The sequence below is a fragment of the Pseudoliparis swirei genome, chromosome 23, assembly GCF_029220125.1.
Source record: "Pseudoliparis swirei isolate HS2019 ecotype Mariana Trench chromosome 23, NWPU_hadal_v1, whole genome shotgun sequence".
Classification (NCBI taxonomy): Eukaryota; Metazoa; Chordata; class Actinopteri; order Perciformes; family Liparidae; genus Pseudoliparis; species Pseudoliparis swirei.
This window is the reverse complement of record NC_079410.1, coordinates 16214533-16236502: the sequence shown is the minus strand read 5'-3', so window position 1 is coordinate 16236502 and position 21970 is coordinate 16214533. Positions and strand designations below refer to the sequence as shown.

The 21970-nt window shown below is 45.7% G+C and overlaps 2 protein-coding genes across 2 annotated transcripts in view; both read left to right on the top strand.

The window, feature by feature from the left end:
- Positions 1–15015, top strand: part of plcl5 (phospholipase C like 5) — a 79403-nt gene extending 64388 nt beyond the window's left edge. The window contains 4 exon segments of the mRNA XM_056406348.1: positions 352–427; positions 8514–8623; positions 13515–13707; positions 13710–15015. Of these exon segments, the coding sequence (XP_056262323.1) occupies positions 352–427; positions 8514–8623; positions 13515–13707; positions 13710–13966 (636 nt within the window). The 3' untranslated portion in view covers positions 13967–15015.
- A 2371-nt stretch (positions 15016–17386) lies between these two features.
- On the top strand, positions 17387–18984 carry hcrt (hypocretin (orexin) neuropeptide precursor). Its single transcript, XM_056406352.1, has 2 exons — positions 17387–17470; positions 18631–18984. Exons 1-2 carry the CDS (start codon positions 17387–17389, stop codon positions 18982–18984), a joined length of 438 nt encoding a protein of 145 aa, XP_056262327.1.
- The last annotated feature ends 2986 nt before the right edge of the window (positions 18985–21970 follow it).

The following is a 21970-nucleotide window of genomic DNA, read 5'->3' as shown; positions in this document are numbered from 1 at the left end:
ACAGTAGAAGCGTGTTTGGAAAGCAAGTCTTTAAGCCCTCTTGCTCTTTATTTACCGTTAAACACGGGGGTTACACGGCGGTAATACTAGACGGCTTACAGCTCAGATATTCACATGAATTGTCTCGAGCTTACTTTTGGACGAGAGATCCGAACACATAACACGAGTTACCTGACAGTTAAACTCCGCTAATTAGGTTAAAAATGAAACTTTAGTGTGCCTGTAAACATCGGAGCTAAGTGTTTAGCCCAATTACTTCCTGTCAAGATGACACCAGGTGTGTTTTCTTTCCCAGTGTTTTCCCCCAGCCGATGTGATGCATGTTAAGTGCACGTCTTCTTTGTCTTCTAGATGATCCAAACCAGCAGAACGCTGATCGACTCGGCCGACGTCGTCCACTCCAAGCTCACACAAGCACAGCGGGCAGGTGAGCTGCATTATGGGAGGAGTTCACCGCTCCGGTCCGTCCTCTACCTCGTCCGCACCGCGGAGCACGACTGGATGTGCAGTCCGAGCTGTTCTCAGACACGAATGAAATGACCGCACTGTGCGCTGTATTTTGAATTTTAATAAGAGAAACAAAGCAACACACGTTCGTTTGAGGAGAAGAATGTTTTTCCGCCCGTGCGCCGTGAGAAGGTGCAACTGCATCCTTCGAACGCTTCGTGTGTGTCGTGTCCTCCCGCCTAATAAAATGAGCGTAGTGCGTCCGGCTGCTGCTGCGGCATCTCCGTCGTCGGCGAGTCAGCGGCGAGTCGGGGTCACGTCGGTGGGCCGGTGAAAACACTCAGCCCGCCGAACAAAAGGCTGCAGCGGAGAGAGGACAGAGCACGTCCACATGGGAGGAGAGCAGGAGCGTGTCGGTGATGTCAGGTCAGAGGGACTGCAACGCAGAGCACCCTGTTAGGGATTCAATTCAGCCGAGTGAGAGTGAGGAGAGAATGTGCTTCGAATCAAGAACTCCCGTGGCTCGTCTTCCCCTTCCAGCACTAATTGTTCCTCATCTGCGTTCCTTCTCTGCGACGCGGCCGTGCCTCTGCTGAGGAGCTCCTCGAACCAGAGCGCATAGTTTGAATACTGACGTCTTCCCTTTGCATGTTCATACCTCCCCATTCTTTTCCGTAGGCAACGACATAACTGTGACTAACACGCAACCTCCAGATTCTGGCTTGTTGTCGTTTCTGTAATGGCTGGTGTCAACACGTGTTGTTTGTGTGTTGTTGTGTCAGAGGAACACAAAGTAGGAAGGCAATGCTAACTCACTGGCTAATGCCAACCCAATATCCTCAGGCTGATAAGTCAATTGAAGCCCGCTATGCCCAGCATTACTCCCAGGTGTCACGCTGAGGAGGCCATATGCTTCGCTCTCCCCCTTCCACAACACGCCGAGCCGATATCCGTGTGGCACAATTACCCAGAGATGTAAGTTGAACGCTGGGGCTTCAATCGCAGAGTTCTCCCCTGGCTCTGAGGCTCCCCAGCCCCCAGAGCTGCGAGCATCTTCAAAGGCGATGACTGCAGAGTTAAGCAGATCTTCAACCCCACACAGCCGCAGCCTCTCTCTCACAGCAGCAGTGCAGGAGCTGGATGCACGAGGCTGACGCTCGGCTTACTGCTGCAGTCACGTCGGGAGAAAAATGAGACATTTTTAAGAGCCACGGGAAGAAAATCAACCTTTTTTTGTGCCTAGCAGACACGATTGTTCAAAGAAATTCATTTTCCAAAGGTCTTCAAAAGCCCAATGGGGTTGAAGCATTTTCTCAAAGAGCATGTAATCCTAAAAAAAATCAAATTGAAGTGAAAATGGGGCAATTCTTAAATTTGGAGTGACAAGGTTGTTAAATGCAAGTGCAGCATTATGCAAGAACGACACAATGAGGCGGAGGGTTGGAGGGGCCTCAGCTGCATGCTAAACATAGCACTTTCCCTATCGCCCACTCCCCTGCCCCCAGCGCGCACACACACACACACACACACACACGCCTCAATCCAAACCGCCACCAATCTTAAATGTTCGTAACGGCCCTTTCTGCTCGTCCCTGTTTACAGAGGAGCGGCGTAGTTGCTGCTTCGATGTGCGAGGCTGAGTGTCACGATGTAGCAGCTCTTTCTCTAGCATGCCGTGGTTCTCCAACAGACCGCCAGAGAAAAAGATGCACCAGCACGGTTTCCAAGAATCCAATTACTGAGCTTCTTGTGTTAAAAAAATAAATGAAAAAATGAAAACAAATATATATATAATATCTTTTTTTTATTAATTAAAAGTTAGGAATAACTATTCTAAACTTTTAATGAAAATCAAACCTTGTTTTCCTACGGGAATGTTCAGTAAGGTCATTCAGAACCATGTTGTACATTCATAATTACAGAAGCAAATATCAATGGGGATCTGTGTTGGCAATGAACTGAATAGATTCAAGATAAGAGAAATTCATGATGGGGAAATTATGACTTTTGATACTGTCGACTAAAGTCACCATTTTCAGATCTGCTTTAATAATCTCCCTGCTCGTTAATAAAGTAATTGCTCTCTGATATTAATGCAGCCTCAGCTCGTTATCCCCTCAATCTGCTTCCTGTCTCATCAGGTCGCTGTCGGCTGTCTGTCGGCTGCTTTTGGTCACGAATATGCAGAATTCTTTCATAATGGTTCATCGAGTTTGAAATCTGGTTCACGGTAAATTCCCCAATGTAAAAAATTCAGTGTTAGAGTATAATGACTGTTTCAGAGTTATTACAACACTAGCAAGAATAAATAGTGCACAGCGTTGGTGTACATATTCAGATTAAATATGTCTGTGTAAAATATAGTGGGTTAACCCTCCTATTACCTTTCGGGTCAATTTGACCCCATTCAATGTTTAATGTCGGTGTTCCTTGGGGTCAATTTGACCCCAGGCTGTTTTTCACTGTGTCAAACATATAAGAAATATCAACTTTTTTATATATTTAAAGGGCTATTTAGGTAGTCAACAAACAAACATAAAGTACCTCACACTTAAACTTGGGAAACAATATTAATTCTAATAATTTTCTGGAGGTTTTAATTGCTGGGATCAAATTGACCCCGAGGGTAAAATATGTTAGTAAATGTGAAGGTCACAGGAGGGTTAAAGTGAATTTACTGTCAGAGCCATCACAACTAGAGCCAGAGTAAAACCCCCAGTGAGGATGACATCGTTCACTGTTACTCTGGAAAGCTCCGCCCCCTCCTTCTCCTTTCAAATTGAGTTTCATCACATGCCTGTTCAATCCCTGCCCTAGTCCATGTGTCCTTGAGCAAGACACTTAACCCTGAATCACTGTGTCTACGGTGTATGAATGTAACATGATTGTAAGTCGATTTGGATTTAAGTGTCGGCTAAATGAAATGTAACTCGTGTGAATCAAAAACACTTCTCAGTGTAGAGTAAAATAATAACTCTCACCAGATGTTAACACTATGTTCAGTTTTACTTTAACACTCTAAAGATAAGGGACCATATGTTCACTGGCTGAGTGTTGAAATGTCCTCTTTTAGTGTTAAAGTGACACTGACAATTCTACTGTGTTTACGGTTTAGTGCAAACGGTAAATTAACTGCGTCGACATAACGCAGGAGCTTCAGCTTTAAAATGTGTTTGAACGTTCATCGTGTTGAATATGTGACACATTGAGAGGGCTGAGCGACTTCTCTCTGATCTTCAGGGGATCTCATGAAATGCTGTACTCACCTGTACTCACCTAGACTCACCTGTACTAACCTCTATGTACTCACCTGTACTCACCTAGACTCACCTGTACTAACCTGTATGTACTCATCTGTACTAACCTCTATGTACTCACCTGTACTCACCTAGACTCACCTGTAATAACCTGTATGTACTCATCTGTACTAACCTCTATGTACTCACCTGTACTCACCTAGACTCACCTGTAATAACCTGTATGTACTCATCTGTACTAACCTGTATGTACTCACCTGTACTCACCTAGACTCACCTGTACTAACCTGTATGTACTCACCTGTACTAACCTGTATGTACTCACCTGTACTCACCTGTATGTACTCACCTGTACTCACCTAGACTCACCTAGACTCACCTGGTACTACACATTCTCCATTAATGGACGTTCTCCCTCTTTCTGTCATCTTTCTCTTGTTTATCATGTGTCGCAGTTATATATATATATATTATAAGCATTTTATAGAGAGAGAAAAAGAGAGAGAGAGAGAGAGCAAAAGAAGAACCACGGAGGACATTTGGATGAACTCATGAATCCAACAAAATGCGTCATCTGCATAGTAATAACTGGCAAAGCATGACTCTACCTCTTTTGATAGCCTCACACCACTGGATGTCCCTTCAGGAGCCGCCTCACAAGCCATGTGATCGGGTAGCGACTGAGCGCCACAATAGCAGCAGCTTGAAAACAGAGAATACCAAGAGCTTCAAATGGTGGATGAGCCTGGAGTTGATGTGTTTTTTTGTCCCTTTTGATCGATCCGGAAGCCCCGAGGCACAACGTTGGCGTCACGGCTGTGTGCCGAGTGGAAAAACAGGACAGGCCGTGAGCATCGAGGAGATCATTTGGGTTAGGGTGTGTGGGTCTGTGTGTGTGTGTGTGTGTGTGTGTGTGTGTGTGTGTGTGTGTGTGTGTGTGTGTGTGTGTGTGTGTGTGTGTGTGTGTGTGTGTGTGTGTGTGTGTGTGTGTGTGTGTGTGTGTGTGTGTGCGTGCGGGCTGTGCCTAAAAATAATGAAAGGCTTTTAATTGGATCTGACACGTTTGCCCTCGGGCCATTAAAAGTGTGCTCTGCTCATCAGCAAATTGCTTCCCGACAAAGCCTCAGTCACAAGGCTGCGGCCTGAAGTGAGCGACCTCAACTAACCTCTAACCTCCTAAATTGGCTTTTTTAATTTATATTAAAGCACCGTGGAATGAGTCTCACGCCGGCCGTTTCCCACTCATCCAGTAAGCGATGAGAAACGTTGAGTCTTGGGTTACGATGGCTCTTCCTTCGCTCCTTCGCTCCTCCCCTCCTCTCCTCTCTCCTTCCTGCGTTCAGTTTATGCCCAGTCATTATTGCAGATAATCAGTTTAATTTGGGCTGTGAAACTGACGTGTTGATGAGGATGGAGAGGCGCTGGACGATGCCCCCCCAGGGCATTATTGATGGCTCGCCATCTCACACACCCAGCTAATGGGGTACCAGATAGACAGCTGGGACGCACACTCTGCCACCTCCCCTGTGTGTGTATGTGTGTGTGTGTGTGTGTGTGTGTGTGTGTTTACTGGTTTATGTGCCTGCACGCATGTCTAATCTGTTTGTGTATGGCGGGAACAACTCACACTCTCCTATGGCCACTGCTCCACAGCTTCCGGAAGGACATTATCACCACGTTTCAAGCTCGCCGAGAAATGTTCAAACTCAAGGAAACAGCACGATTGATAAGAGGATCATTTTATTCCTCACGATGGGTCGAGCCGCTCTCCCGGATTCTCCGCCCATATGATTCGATCAGTTTGGATGACTAGCAGTTTGAGAGCGCAGCACTCCGAGAGAGCAGAGACAGATATGTCGACCGTATGCAGTCTCGCAGCAAGAGCAAGACGCCTGAATATTTTATATCACTTTTGGATTTGATTTCAACACAATTCGATCGGTTAAAGCTAGAGTACCTTTCTATGAGTCGCCCAGAACACGATAACATATGTAAATCGATGAGTGCAGCCCGACATCCCGCCTTGAGCGGGTGCAAACTCGCAGTGTGAGTTTTTAAGCTGACCGTGCATTTTTATTTTTAGACTTTTTCCTCTCTGACCGCTGCAATTGTGTTGGCATGGTTTCACTCCATGTGGACTCCATAGCCATAGAAATCCGAGGGATAAAGACACCTCCTTCCCTTCATCACCCCTGTCTTTGTTCTGTCATTGTTTCCCCCTGCCCTATTTGCAATGACGATATTCTGCCAGGCCTCTGCAGTTAGTGTGACTTGATACATTTATAATAACCGGACCGGTCTTTATTTTTCTCCCAATAACCCCCTTTTTCTATCATTCTGTGTGATTGTATTCTCTCTGTTCAGGCTGTCTCCCTCTCTGTGCATGTGTATTAAGAGCTGCTGCTGCAGTACCCCATTACAAAGGCAACAAAAACAAGACTTTCTGTTCCCTGCGGAGACTGGAAGCCTTCGCCGAGCCGCGTGTCTTCGTCGACTCAGAGAAGACGTGTATACGTCCCCTCGGTCCTCCTGTCGAGCGGAGCGCCGATTTCCCTCTTTCTCTTTCCAGTCGAGAAGCGAAGCAGAAGATCCCCGTCTCGTCAGAGTGCGCCACGGGGCCACATTTCCTTTATTGTGATTAGTTCAAGTGACAATAAGGAGCATCCTCTGTGTGACTGTTGGGGGAAGGAAATGCTTAATAATTGGGATATTAAATGCTCGAAGAGGCTGTGTTGCGACGGGCCGCCTGCAGCTAATTGCGTCTCTTATTGGGCTTCCTGTCTGCGTCTCTCCCCGAGTCCTGCGATCTCCTCGGCTCGGCTCGGCACCAGCAGCAGCCCGTTAACGACACCAGATTAGAAGATCCAATCAGCCCTAAACCCTGTTCACACAACTCTCAGGCTTTGAAAGAGATATTCTGGAAAGGCTCTACATCTCCAATTATATGGAAGTTAAAGATCAACAGGGCTCCAGAGCTGATGTGCACTGAAGGCCAGAGATCATGTGGTCTGCTTGTACCTCTTGACCTCTTGATCTGTTTTAAGGGTGCTGCAGATTATTTTGTGTCAAACATACAATTATGTAAATGCTGGATTTACATTTGCATATGTTTGGTGTGGTGAAAAAACATAAATACTTAGTATTTAGTTCAGATGACGCGAGTAAAGTCGTAACCTAAAAGACGAGTTTGTAAGACAGGGATTTGTCGTACAGTTAAATATTTAAATGTTTTTTCCAAACTGACCTTGGTGCGTTGACTCAGACGAGGAGGCGGGGATATATTTGTGTATTTCTAGCCTTGATGCATAAATCAGGATAATTTAACTTCATGACTGGATACTTTTCTCGTGCATATTGTAGTGGAGCATGTGTTAATGAAACCAATTACATCAGGAGACACTTGTGTGTTTGACAACAACGATGTGATTATCTTAAGGAAACTGATTGGTTCATTTAGAATACACGCCCCCAATCAACTGATGGAGTAATCAAAAGGAAAATTAGAGACTGAGATTATTATTATAAATGAACTGGAGTGTAGAGAGCGTCTTTCTGACTGAACTTCCACTTGAGCTTCTTTTATTCTAAATGCAATGGCTATGTTTATCTTTTCCCTCGGTGACACGATGTCTAGACCTTTTTTTCATCAAACAGTAAGGCTGCCACGGGGGCTGAGGTCATTTCCCCCGCCTTTCAACAAAAAGTCATTTTAGTTCAAGACTTCTCTTGCCAACAGTCGAGGTGTTGTCTCTGGCTCCTCGCCACTGCAGAGGCAGAGAACTAAAGAATGAAGGAGGAGGGATGATGGGCTTCTTTTGATCAGTTAATCAAAGCTGGAGTGGCATGAGTCCGTCGGCTGAGCTTCGGGAGGAGTTTGTTCCTAAAGCCCAGAGGATTAGAGATGGTCTGCGTGGGCTGAATCCCTCCATTTGACCCTGATCAGGAGCGCTGCGTCTGGCCGACGGCCGTACAGACATTAATGTGCTGACTTTTGATCCGCAGGCTTTTTCACCGTGAAAACGTGAATAAAAGAACAAGTACAAAAAGTTACTTTGATGTTCAAATCTAATAAATATCTGGAGAATGGCCACTTCTGTCGGACGTATGCGTCTGTAGCTCCAATACTCATTAAATAGTGTTGTGCTCTGGTTACCTCCTCATGTTACACAGTAGATGTGCAAATGCATATCGACGCATCCCTTCCTGTATATATAGGTACATGTAGAGATATCCATGTTCATATTGTGCACATGAACACTTCAGCGTACATACAGTCGGGTACAGTTAGGCTCATCCTCGCCAGGCTGAACCGGACATACGTTTTCTTATTTTCAGCTTGCCTGACTTGGCCTATGCAATAATTTCAATAATTCATTGGGAGATACGGCATGTATTTGAACCGAAGCATCATCAGAATATTTTCCATACCACAATAACAGTGAGTTTGAAGCGTACTGCCAGAAGGTGTCCGGCCAGCGCCCTCTGGTCAGTCGCATGAGAGGCCTCTTCGTCCCAATTTTCAGTCCCAGTGTGTCCCTGCATACAAATATGATACACAACACACAGCAGCTGTCAACAACTCTCAACGGAGCGAGACGAATTCAGCCAAATTCTTTAATTAGGTTGAAGTTTTGTGTTTAGTGTCCTGACTTTAGACAGACGATACTTTCTGAGTAGTCATTTTTGCATTGCAGTTCTGTTTTGGGCTTTTAATGATATAAATTGATTTACACTTTCATTTGATATTCTAATCCACGTGTCATGTGTGTGTGTGTGTGTGTGTGTGTGTGTGTGTGTGTGTGTGTGCAGGTCTGGACTTCCATGAGGATCTGCACCGCATTGGAGCAAAGGAAGGTCTGAAAGGCCGCAAACTCCAGAAGGCCATGGAGAGCTACGCCTGGAACATCACGGTCCTCAAGGTGAGATGGACGGAGCACAGCAAATACCCTTATAGTGCTAATACTCATACACACCTCCAGTTTGAGTCAAGTCAACACCTTTGATCGATGTCAACACGGGAGATTATCGAGGAGGCTTTAATTAGCTGGAAAGGCAATCCCAGATTCTGCTGCCGGGATAATGGGATAATCTCTAATCCCGTCTCATCTCTTAATGAACTGCGGTTGATTCCAAACACCGTTTTATGTATTTGCTTACGCAACTATCTTGATAAGACGTGATAGGATTGTTCACACTTGTGTGTAGACACACACACACACACACAACACACAAGTGTTCCTCATAAGGGCGCATCGGCTCCCTTGGCCATGCCCTGAAGATGATGCCTTCTTGTCTCCACCGGCCTCGTGTCCCGGGAGATCCGCTGGCCCAGCGGCCTCGTCTCACGGCTTCTATTTGAGGCTGTGATGATAACTCCAGAGCTGATAAAGCACCACATGCTGCTCACATGCCGCTCCGCACAGTGGGCCTGCTGAGCAAAGGAAAGGACAGAGCAGCCGGGATATTTTTATCTCATCTCGTCACCCTGAAATCATTTAGTATTGAGTGAAGCAGCTCCCTCCGCTGAGCCTTTTGCCTGAGTGTCAGGTTAGGTCGATGTTTGATTGCGTGATTCTTCTTTTCCTTTTCCTTCTTTTCCTTCTCAGATCGGAAGATAGCAATGTAACATTGTAACTAAGTATTAGTTTCACTAACGATGAATAGTTTAGCAATTAACTTATTCATAGTTTTGTTTAAAAAACGGGAGAAAACGGAAGAATTAAGAGTACTCGGGAGTGAATGCCACAGCTTTAGATTATTTGTTTTCTTAACAGATTTAATGTACTCTGGTATAAAATGGTTAATATTAAAAGCAGCAACACCTCCCATTTAGAGCACTGAAAACAACCGGGTTGTAAAATAACCTCAATGATCAATTCTTTATCAACACTGTTCCTGCTTTGACTCATTGCTTATCCGACAAAGCGTTTAATAACGCTGCAGCAGTAATACACCGGGCTCAACGTATTTGTGTTATTTTTCGAATGCAGCAGCCGTGTGTACAACAGCTAGATTAATCTGAATTAAGCTTCGTGGCACATGGAATTTGGAAACTCTTGTGCTTAAATAGCAGAACAGGTTGACAGCCAAACATTATCCATTTCTTTCCCGCACACCCTGAACTCCTCTCGTCTCTCCCAACACACACTTCCCTCCGCCGTCCTTCCCCAGTCCTCTCATTTCTTTCATGAGCCCCATTCTCAATGTGAAAGCATCTTGGCGTGCTCACTTCCTCCTCCTCCTCCTCCTCCTCCTCCTCCTCCTCCTCCTCCTATTCTTCAGTTGTAAGCTGTGTCTCATACTGAACATTTGGTGAGAGCCTGGTGCATGTTTGCCAAGGCTGGCAGCCATTCCAGTTCTTTCACCTGCCATCCTCTCCAGATCCTCAGCAGCGTTGGTATGGACATTTTCATCGGGGCCACACAATATTCACACGAGCAAATTTCGATAACGCAATCCAAATATTCCACGGACACATCACGTGGAACCATACTCTCACAGCATGTGTGCGAGTGAGAAAGGGAAGACGCTGCGATTGCTGTGACCAATGCATCACCAACAGCAGTGATGACATAATTCCAGCCAAAAGTGTCTTCTAAAAATCACACAATGAATATCTGATGACACGCGTTACCGTGACAACATATAGGACCAACAAAGGACAACGAATAGCCGACTCGCGACCAGCAACGGACGGTGCATTTGTCATCTGTTGAGCAAACTCATCCTCGTAAACATTGAACATGAGATCCGAAAGATAGTTTTAAATAGTTGCTGAATGCCCTTAAAATCGGGTTCAGCGTGGCAATGGTAACCACATTTGTCTTGTAATTGTTTTATTGAGATATGATTAAATTATCTGGTCAATATGGTCCTAAACCTTTAATTTTCAGTTCGTATTATAGTTAAATAATCCACACGAGTCATCACTACTGTAGTTACGCAAACATTTAATTCACAATATGATGAAGAATTGCAAAAATGGTATGAAGTTGACAACGTTGAGTTAGCCGATAGCGTTGCCTCTAACTTTCTCCTGTACAACAGCGCCCTCTGGTGGCGCCGAGCCCCACGGGCCCCTTATGCAAACACGCTGATGCTCAGCTGGCCTGGAAGCTGTGAGAGGAAGAAGTCGTGCTCAACATGACTTTGATTTTCAGATCAGAGGTGTCACGGCGAATGAGTCTATTTGCCTTTTCCGACGAGGGAGACCGCCCTGTCACTCGGCGTACCTCAACGCCACGAGCAAAGCAAAGCCAGAGAGACATTTTTTTTAGAAGAAGAAGAAAGGCACATGCTCCAAAAACATGTGGATTCTTGTTGCCTACCAAATCTCTCCCCATTGTAGTTTCTAATGTAATTAACTGTTGTTTGAGGTATTGTATTACGTAACTAATCAACTCCCTGCTAAAGTAGCTCTTCCATCAAAGCTCCGGCCCCCTTTTGTCTCGCCAGAACTCGTTTTATGTGGTTACACTCTTGGGCTCGCAGATTTGTTTTGTCCTATACACGATGGTTCCAGTGGGAACTCAGAGTCCAGAGATGACGTGGAGATGCTCTCAATCCTGCTTGTGCTCCGCTGTCAGATAGCTATCTCGAGCTAGGTCAACAACCCTATGACAATATTATAATAATAATAATAACAATAGTAATGCATTTAATTTGTATAGCAATGTAAAAGTTACTCAAAGACACGATAAACATGCCAGAGAGAATAACAGTAACAACATGTATTTAAAATACATACATGCATGCATAAATACATACATAAATGCATACATGCATGTATGCATTTATACATGACTGCATACATACATGACTGCATACATACATGCATACATATATACATGCATACATACATAAATACATGCATACATACGTACATGCATGCACACATGCATACATACATCCAGACATGCATACATCCATACATGCATACATCCACCCATACATGCATACATGCATACATCCATACATGCATACATGCATACATGCATACATACATCCATACATGCATACATGCACACATGCATACATACATGCATACATACATGCAAACACCCATACATGCATACATACATCCATACATGCATACATACATGCATAGATCCATACATGCATACATACATGCATACATACATCCATACATGCATACATCCATACATGCATACATCCATACATGCATACATACATACATCCATCCATACATACATACATGCACACATACATGCATACATACATGCAAACACCCATACATGCATACATGCATACACACATTCATACATACATGCATGCATGCATGCATACATGCATACATACATCCATACATGCATACATCCATACATGCATGCATTCATGCATACATATACAGGATTAGAGGATACACAATAAATGCTGTTATTGAGTGTCCAATGTATATTAAGGCTTTGGACTGATTTTGAAAAACAAGTCGGAGATTAGGAGAGAATCTAATGAGGGTGTAATGGTGGGATTTGGTGGCGGCCCTTGTCCGGGCTCAGCCCCCCCGTGGACAGCTTCAGGCCAGCTGGTGAATGTACCCGAATACGAGTGGCGTCGTGATTTAGCTCTGGCAGCACACAGCAGTCTTCTCACTGTCATATTTTATGCATGGTGAGTCACGATTTACATAATCTCCAGATTGTTTTTCTTCATTTCCCCTTTTTTTTTTAAATATGACTTATTCATGCCCGCGTTGTGCGTGCCGGAGCGGCTCAGGTAAAAACCCACTTGCAGCCTATCATCATCACCTGTAAAGCGTTGGTGACCGCATGCCTTCAGAACAGGAGCCCTTTGCTATTTACAGTGCTCTGCAGACCGCTGCAGAGAGGGGTCATTCTGTGCGTCTTAAAAGGGACGTTAAGTTAACGAGCTGTCACATCGGGTCAGACACAAGTTCAGCGGGAAGGAAAACAGACCGATCACCCGTGAGAACTGCTTTCAACCTGTTTGCAAACAGATGTTGGCGGGAAGGTGGAGTAAACAAAGAGACGGGGGGGGGGGCAAGGCTGCAAGGCCTGAGGGGACGAGACAAGGATTTAAATACTCTAGATGTGGAGCGAGTTCTTAAAAAAACATGTGGTCTGATGTCCTGTGTTGTTTTTTTGTGCCAGTTCACAAGAAGCCCCTCTGTCTCTCGCACACATACAACCGCCTGGACCACATTTCCCCGGCGGCGGCGGTGGCCCCGGATTGGCTTGACAGTGCTGTAAAGCAGCCGGCCTGACCACTTCCTCCACACATGGCAGGGATTTGTCTCTGGGGTGCTCTCAAATAAAGAGCAGACATGCAATGTAGCATTATTACCACATGTCAGCACGATTCACCATCTGAGAGAAACAGTGTGACTGGCGACCAGCTGACGGCTCTATACTGCCCCCCTGCGCATGTTTTATGTCAGTGCACGAAGGAAAAGGTATTCCTATACAACTTTGACCTAACTGTACTCCCTTTTTTAATTGGATTTTAATTAAAATATTTAAATATCTTTTTCTAAAGAGACCCAGAAAGAAAATGTATCACAGGTCTAGATGTAACTCAGGTAGACAGTACGATGAAGCCGCCCTAAGGGAAAGGATATCAAAGACGCGCCCTCCTGTTTTTGTCACCCAGCGTTAACGAAGCGACCTCTCTCTCTCTCTCTGTCTCTCTCTGTCTCTCTGTCTCTCTCTCTCTCTCTCTCTCTCTGTCTCTCTCGCTCTCTGCCTCTCTCTCTCTCCCTGTCTCTGTCTCTCTCTCTCTGTCTCTCTGTCTCTCTCTCTCTCGCTCTGTCTCTCTCTCTCTCTACCTCAGGGCCAGGCAGACCTGCTGAAGCGCGCTAAGAGCGAGGCTCTGGACACCGTGCGTCAGATCCACTGTGCAGCTCAGTCCTCTGGCCTCAGTAAGAATGGAGCAGCTTCCCCACCGCTCCACCCTCATCACCAGCCGCAGCAGCAGGTCCAGATCCAGCAGCAGCCTCAGGCCAAGCCCCACCCACAGCCTCCGCCACACAGCCTCCGCCACAAACCCAGCCCCACCCACAGGCAGCACCTCAGGCCTATCTCCATCCGCTTCCCCAGCAGCATCCTCAGCCACCAGCTCTCCCTCTGGTCCAAACTGTTTCAAAACCCCCGGCCTACACCCAACCCCCGGCCCTAACCCAGCTCCAGCTCCAGTTCCAGAGCCAGCAGCAGAGGGCGGCGGGAGCTCCGGACGCCGTCCCCGAGAAAGGGCCGGTCGGTGGCGACCCCGCCGGATCCTGCTGACCCACAGCCTGTGCCCACAGAGAAACCTACCCAGAGAGAGACGGAGAGACGGAGAAAGGTGTCGAAGGAAAGCAGTTGGAGGAACTGGCTGAGAGGATTAGAGAAATGATGATGTCGAGGAAGACCCGCCGCGTTAGAAGCGAGACACAAGTCTGAGACGAGAGGTTTGAGTTGGCCACAGGGCTGAAGGAGAAGAGAGAGAGAAGAGAGAGAGGCCTCACACTTCAATCACACATTTCCAAACGGGATGAAAAACTGGAAAGGCGAGTTTACTTTGCTCCACGGTGCATTTTAAAGATAATCTTCCACCTGAGCCGGGAAGTGTCGGTCTCTTCTGTCTTCTCTCCTGTGAAAAGCCTCACGGGTAACAGCTGGTCACAACCCTCTGGTGTGTCTCGTTAGATCTCCCTGTTTCTCTCTGGGAGGAGCTAGTTACACGCCCCTCCATGATGTACTCTAGCTCTGTGGGTACAGGCTTTACCTCACGTCGGCATTTTCTGCCACAAATTTGCCTTTTTCATTTCCAGACACTCCTCAGCATGTCTTTGATTTTTAAGTTCTTCTTCATTTCGTCCATCTTCCATGAAAAGCAAAGCGCAAACACTCACTCCTTTTGACGAAGAGGCGGCCATTTTCACTTTGAGTGCACAACGTAGAGCAGCTGGACTAGGCTGAGCTGGACTAGGCTGAGCTGGACTAGGCTGAGCTGGACTAGGCTGAGCACAACTAGGCTGAGCTGGACTAGGCTGAGCACAGCTAGGCTGAGCTGGACTAGGCTGAGCTGGACTAGGCTGAGGGACAACTAGGCTGAGCTGGACTAGGATGAGCACAACTAGGCTGAGCTGGACTAGGCTGAGCTGGATTAGGCTGAGCTGGACTAGGCTGAGCACAACTAGGCTGAGCTGGACTAGGCTGAGCTGGACTAGGATGAGCACAACTAGGCTGAGCTGGACTAGGATGAGCACAACTAGGCTGAGCTGGACTAGGATGAGCACAACTAGGCTGAGCTGGACTAGGCTGAGCTGGACTAGGCTGAGCTGGACTAGGCTGAGCACGACTAGGCTGAGCTGGACTAGGCTGAGCTGGACTAGGCTGAGCACGACTAGGCTGAGCACAACTAGGCTGAGCTGGACTAGGCTGAGCACGACTAGGATGAGCACAACTAGGCTGAGCTGGACTAGGCTGAGCTGGACTAGGATGAGCACAACTAGGCTGAGCTGGACTAGGCTGAGCACAACTAGGCTGAGCTGGACTAGGCTGAGCTGGACTAGGATGAGCACAACTAGGCTGAGCTGGACTAGGATGAGCACAACTAGGCTGAGCTGGACTAGGATGAGCACAACTAGGATGAGCACAACTAGGCTGAGCTGGACTAGGCTGAGCTGGACTAGGCTGAGCTGGACTAGGCTGAGCTGGACTAGGCTGAGCACGACTAGGCTGAGCTGGACTAGGCTGGGCTGGACTAGGCTGAGCACGACTAGGCTGAGCACAACTAGGCTGAGCTGGACTAGGCTGAGCACGACTAGGCTGAGCACAACTAGGCTGAGCTGGACTAGGCTGAGCACGACTAGGCTGAGCACGACTAGGATGAGCACAACTAGGCTGAGCTGGACTAGGCTGAGCTGGACTAGGATGAGCACAACTAGGCTGAGCTGGACTAGGCTGAGCTGGATTAGGCTGAGCTGGACTAGGCTGAGCACAACTAGGCTGAGCTGGACTAGGATGAGCACAACTAGGCTGAGCTGGACTAGGCTGAGCTGGATTAGGCTGAGCTGGACTAGGAGCCTCACACATCTTCAGTGTCATTCCACGGGATTTAAATTCTTCAGCGTTCATGGACTCTCCCCACAGGGTCTCCTTGTCCCCCCCGCCCCGAGGGGCTGTGTGTGTGTGTGTGTGTGTGATGTTACGTGAATCGGTGTTTTGGTCCCCAGGGTGGAGCTGGCCCACGTCAGTTAGTGACGGAGCTCACCACCCAATCACAACTGCAAATATTCAGCCCTGCCTGTTGAGAGGTCAAAGGTCAACAGGAACACGGTACTCGTGTCAACGAAAACACACATTCAAGTGAATATAGATGTAAAGTGTATGTAAAATGTACGAAGGGAACATATATTGATATAATAATTCTTCAGACACAGATTAATGATTGATATTATAGTCATTGTTGTTAGTTCTATTGATATTTTGATTTTTTTTTTAGCATTACTTCCACACACACAGTGATATTTGGCACCTGTTGAACCGTGGTGCAGATCAACCAGTGCATGTGGGACTGGGACGAGGGATCCCTGGTGAGCGCCGCACCACGAGGGTCAGGCCACAACCCAACAGGTGTCTCGCTGCCCAGTGAAGTGTGGATTCTGTAAGAGCTCCTTTAAGTGGTCCATTAAAACCGGCTTCATTGTTCATCCCGCCTCCTCGTGGTCATTTCTCTGTCACGACTTTCAAACAGCGATACATGAAAATGGAATTTACCAGAATTTTAAATGTGTCATCTGACTTCCTTGTCATCAACGTGTCAATCCCGGCCTTGATGGATATTTTACTGAACATGATTTCTGAGGATGACTGAGAGTGCGTGTTCGGACTCACGTCATTAACGCTTTAGAGCGTTTTAAAAGCGGCGTTCGCAGAAAATCTACAGCGATCGATAATGCTTTCAGAAAGCTTTATCGATCGCTCTTGATGCACTATGATGCAATCTTAATTCTCTTAAACGCTCTTATCAATAAACGAGATGGAAGCCAACTATTTCATCGCAAATGAGTTTATCTATTTAGAGCTTAAGGCTTCCTGTTGTCCATGAGATGGCAACAGATATCAATTAGATGAGGACGCGAGAAGGAAAACAATCTGAAAGTAGATAATACTTCTCAAGTGATTTTGTTATTCTGTTATGGTTACTTATGCTCCATAAGGCATCATTTGGGACCAGCGGTGTGTGCTCTTTTTTCCATTCAAACATTTTTAGCTCAGATTCATCAACCACGAGTAATACCTCAGCGAAGGAGCGAGCCGTAACTGCCCCTGATGTGTGAGTATGGCACCTTTTGTTCGACAGAACCTAATTAGCATATCTTTTGAATAAGCCTCGCATTAGCACGAAGAAAAGGCCAGGGCTTTTTCCATATTGATATTTTCGACCTGGTTGGACACATTAGCTAATTGACTTCCGTCCGTCAGCCGTCTTCATAATGGTATGTTTTCGTAAACCCTTGGCATGCGGCCACAAAGACATACCTGTAGTTCAACAAAGGTCCAGAGCAGAGCCTTGGAGATGATCTGCCACAGGAGGCTAATTAATGGCAGAATTAGTGGCATCGGGTCACGTCGTTTGACCAATGACGTCCATCGGTGTGGGCACCACCAAACAATATAAAAGACACCATCTTTCCCCCGGGGCGGTGTGAGGATCAGATGACTCCCCTTCACACAAGCCAGAAGATGCCGTGGCTCCCCGCCAACTTCCAGAAGGCTGCTGGGATGGACACGTCGAACCGGGTAAAACAGCCTCCTCGTTTTTATGATATGAATATGATGACAAAGATGAGTGAGATCATAAATGCATGGTGTTTAAAGTTGCCATGCACGGTGGGCTTCTTGTTTTTGGTCATTCATTTGTTTTTATATCCTCACCATGACATAAGCAGCTGACTATATCAATTTGGCGTATTCCATTTCTTTTCATTTTATGTTTGTAATTTTGTAAAATGTTAAATATTATATAGGTGGAGGCTACGAATAAGCCTAGTTGGCTTTTTGTCTCTTCCTGCACTGAGATATTTATTTATCTCTGTTGTGATTTTTATTTGGTTTTATTGTTTAATTGTGCAAAATAAATAAATAACTTAAATTAAATTATTCAGTTGTTGCATTTGTTAAAAATCTTACTTATCATATTCACTGGTGTCGTGTGAAGCTACACGTTGACGAGGTGATATAGGTGCATATAGTAATGTCATCAGTGTTATAGTTTCACCTCCATTGTAATACAGTTAAAAAGCAGAACAGTCTGCAGCAGTAATATCTATTGTCTCTATTGTTTGTGCTTTGTTTCAAATCTAAGTTATTTATTTTATGAGCCTCGGCTACGTGGTCCTTATTGTTCTTCTGAGTCTGTTTCTATAAAACTAGACACATTTGTAAATTCCTCAGGCACTAAGCTCATATAATTATGAGGGTTAATCAGTATTGATGATATGAACTTAACAAGAAACACAACATTATGTTATATTGCTGTGATTTAATTAATGTGATATCCCTTTTGACTAGAGATGAAGGCTTTAGCATGCATATGTGGAATACATGTCAGTATGATATTATTGGAGGTTCACTGATTCATATCCTTTATGCTGAGATGAATAATTGTGCACAGGATTTTATTATAATAATTTACAATATGTCTTTAGACTGGAGGTTCCGGTTTTATTTGTATATTTCTTAATAAATGTCAGCATCATCTTATTGGAGATTCAGTGATTCCCATTCATTATACATAGAAGTGTGTCTATCCATCCAATAATATCTAACAGCAACTTGTTGGATCATAAAGACAACTCATAACGAAGGATGAAGAATTCTTAAAGAATTCTTTCTCAGCCTTTTTTTATTTTTCGATCATGTATAATATGTCTTTGTAACTGGACTCTGTTGCCCAGCAGAAAGTCCTGGTGCTGGTCCTGATGCTGCTGCTGTCTCAACTGGCCTGTGACGCTCACGGCGTGTCTGAGTGCTGCAGGCGGCCGGCTCGCTCCTGTCGCCTCTCCGTGGTTCTGTGCCGCTCTCACAGGCCGAACGTTGGTGGAGACGCCTCCGCCGGCATCCTCGCGCTGGGCAAACGCAACGAAGACGAGCGCAGCCTGCAGAGCCGCCTCGACCGGCTGCTGCTAGGCTCCCGGAACCAAGCGGCGGGGATCCTGACGATGGGGAAGAGGATCGCCGAGAGAGAGCAGTACAGTGACCGGATGGCTCAGTCGGGGTCAACCGCCACGATGCCACGACCTGATTCAAGCTAAACACCTCGTGGTACGAGTAGCCGCTGAGACTCTGCTCAAATCCAGGTGGGGAAGAAAAGCCCGCTTACTGTATTTGGTGAGGGTCATGACACCAAATGTGTATTCTCTGCTCATGTAAAGATTTGTTGGTGATTTTCTTTGAACTGTGATGTGCTGTGCACTGGGCTATCAGCTGCTAGTAGGAAGATGTGGAATATTGTACACATGTGGACATCAGGCTGTGGGGTGTAATAAAAAATATAAAACTATAAAAAGCTGACATGTCAGAAAAGTGCTTCAATTCAGTCAGCTCAAAATCAAATGCAGTATTGACTCTATCATGTTATGTTGTATTAATGTGTGCTGAACATCTGATATACATATATATATATACATATATATATATATATATGACTACAAAACTACACACTTATTTTAATTATTCAACCAACATTAGAGAGTGTGCAAAGAATGAATTATTTCAAACGTGTCTGATTGCAGGGGAGTGTTCATTCTTGTCCCATATTTATATTGAACTACATTATTCTAAGATTTACTGGGAAAAAAATGATGAAGTGTGACATCAAAATAGTTACTAGTCCAATCCAATAGTTTTTGTACAAAGACCATCTATTTTGATTTGGTCCGGCGTGTCGGAGCCAGAACGGTGTGGGAATAAAGGGAAACACAAGATGGTGCTGACTTGATAACAACGTGAGAGGAGGACGGATGACAGACGATCCAATCGGATGCCTTCAGAGTGACATTGTGTTCCCATCACTTCTGTTTGCCCTGATCTGTGGCACAAAGCTATAACACAGTTATGTACTCGTTTACACTCGCTGAAGGATTATTGTGTTCACCTCTTACATGCATGATGAGCCCGGAGGGGGAGGGGTTCAACATGTTGCTCAGAACGCAGCAATATATGAATACCATCTGCAGGTATTCCTCACAACAAGCTTGTTGACCACACGCCCCTCTCTCCGTGAAACTAATCATCTATTTATGTTTTTATCCGATCTATAAAACCAAAGTCTGAACTACTATTCATTTCACATGTTAACAATGACACCTCCCTTCTGAAATCCGCTTTTCAATTTGAAAATATTGAATGTCATCAGATGTCCTTTTACCTTTTGCTTCTTCACTGAGATCCAAAGGATGCTGCCCCGGTACCCCGAGCCCCTGTCAGTGGGTCTTCCTCAGAAAGGAGCTTCATGGGGCTTCAAGACAAGTTCTACTCCACCTTTTTGGACGTAGGTGCATTGGAGAAAATCATTAAGAAGCTGCTGAGGAAAGGTTCTTCAAATGAATGTGCTCTCCAGACTGAGATGATGCTGTTGCTTCTCCCCAATTACTTCATTGTGACTCTTTGGCTCGGCTACATAACGCTCTGAGGGACACAAGAGCACCGCTGCTCAGCAACACGTTGCTTCATGTTGCTGAGCAGAGTCTGCTGATGTTGGTTTGAAAAAGTCTCACACGAACGACTCTCAGGTGGATCAGAATAACATTTCACGGCTAAGTGTAGAGATTTTATTACCTTCGCATTGAAAATGCAGAAGGTTATTTTTTGATCGCCGTGTATTTATTTATTTATTTGTATGCGTGTTATTCGCAAAACTCAAAAAGTATTGAACCGAATCGCATGAAATTTGGTGGGATGATTGTTTATTATCCGGGGACCAGTTGATTAGATTTTGGGATCGATCGGGTCAAAGGTCAAGGTCAAAGGTCATGAACAGGTCAAAATCTTCTTGAATCGCATGAAATTTGGTGGGATGATTGGTTATTATCCGGGGACCATTTGATTAGATTTTGGGATCAATCGGGTCAAAGGTCAAGGTCAAGGTCATGGAAAAGTCAACATCTTTTTTTTTTACCATAGCACGATACATTTTTGTCCAATTGGCATGCAACTAATGCCAAAATGTTCATAATTCAATGCCCAATCTTGTGATATGCGAAGGTATGCGCTCTACCGAGTGCCCATTCTAGTTAACCTATGCGTTACTGAAGTGTCAGGTGTGAGTGGGTGTGATTGTGCTCAACAGCGTTACACTCCACTTGAGAGCGAGGACAGCGGTAATTGGCCCGGAAGACAAAGAACCGGTGCTTCTTGTTATTTAGAAGTGCAATCAATGGGAGTGTGTGTGTGTGTGTGTGTGTGTGTACTTGTGGGTGTTACAGCGCCTGAGTGTGTGTGGGGGTGTTTGTTTGTGTACAGTATAGGTAGTGAAGACAATGTGATGTAGACGTGGTGGTGCTGGCAGCTCGCTGCTGACAGACGGATGGATTGTTGTGTCATGGAGCGAGACAGTGAATCACCATGGAGCTGCTCTTCAGTCAACCCGACCTCTGATCGCCACATGTCCATAGAATATACATATATATATATATATATGTATATATATGTACACTCCTTCTCTACCACAGACTACTGAGTATATCTTGTGATAATAACTTCTCTGGGGAGTGATAATAAAATGTAGGAGGGAAGGCAAGAGTGATAACTAAAAAATTCACTCTGTGTAAAGGGAGATGGTTCAGGCTTTTGTATGAGAACAGAGGGAGGGGGAGAGAGAGAGAGAGGGAGAGAGATAGAGGGAGAGAGAGAGAGGGAGAGAGAGGCAGGGGACTCTGAGATGTCAGGAACATGGTGAGAGGAGTTCGACTGACTGAAGAGAAGCTGAGGCTTCTCTGTGATGCTGGAGTGGTGCTGAGAGCCGGGGGACGCACGACTGAAGCCGGAATGCTGCCGACGACTCGAGACTGAGGGAGAAGCTTCTGGGAGCCACAACACTTCTGAGCTCTTTTCCTGCAGAAGTCAGTAGTTCCACCTTGGCGGCATCGATAATCTAAACATCTAAAGGTCCTTTCAGAGCATCGGGGAGGAGGAGTGAGCCCGAGGAGAGGCTTCAGGTTTTCCTTCAGGTCCTCCTTGAGGGAATGTTGAGGAGCTCCTGGACAGCGCTGTGTGAGAGCCTGCAGAGTCCAGGACGAG

What these genes read in the sequence shown, in the direction of transcription:
- hcrt (XM_056406352.1), top strand. Translation starts at nt 17,387, where the DNA reads ATGACTCCCCTTCACACAAGCCAGAAGATGCCGTGGCTCCCCGCCAAC. An exon ending in GGATGGACACGTCGAACCGG is followed by an intron (nt 17,471 to 18,630) that starts GTAAAACAGCCT and finishes GTTGCCCAGCAG; the next exon opens with AAAGTCCTGGTGCTGGTCCT.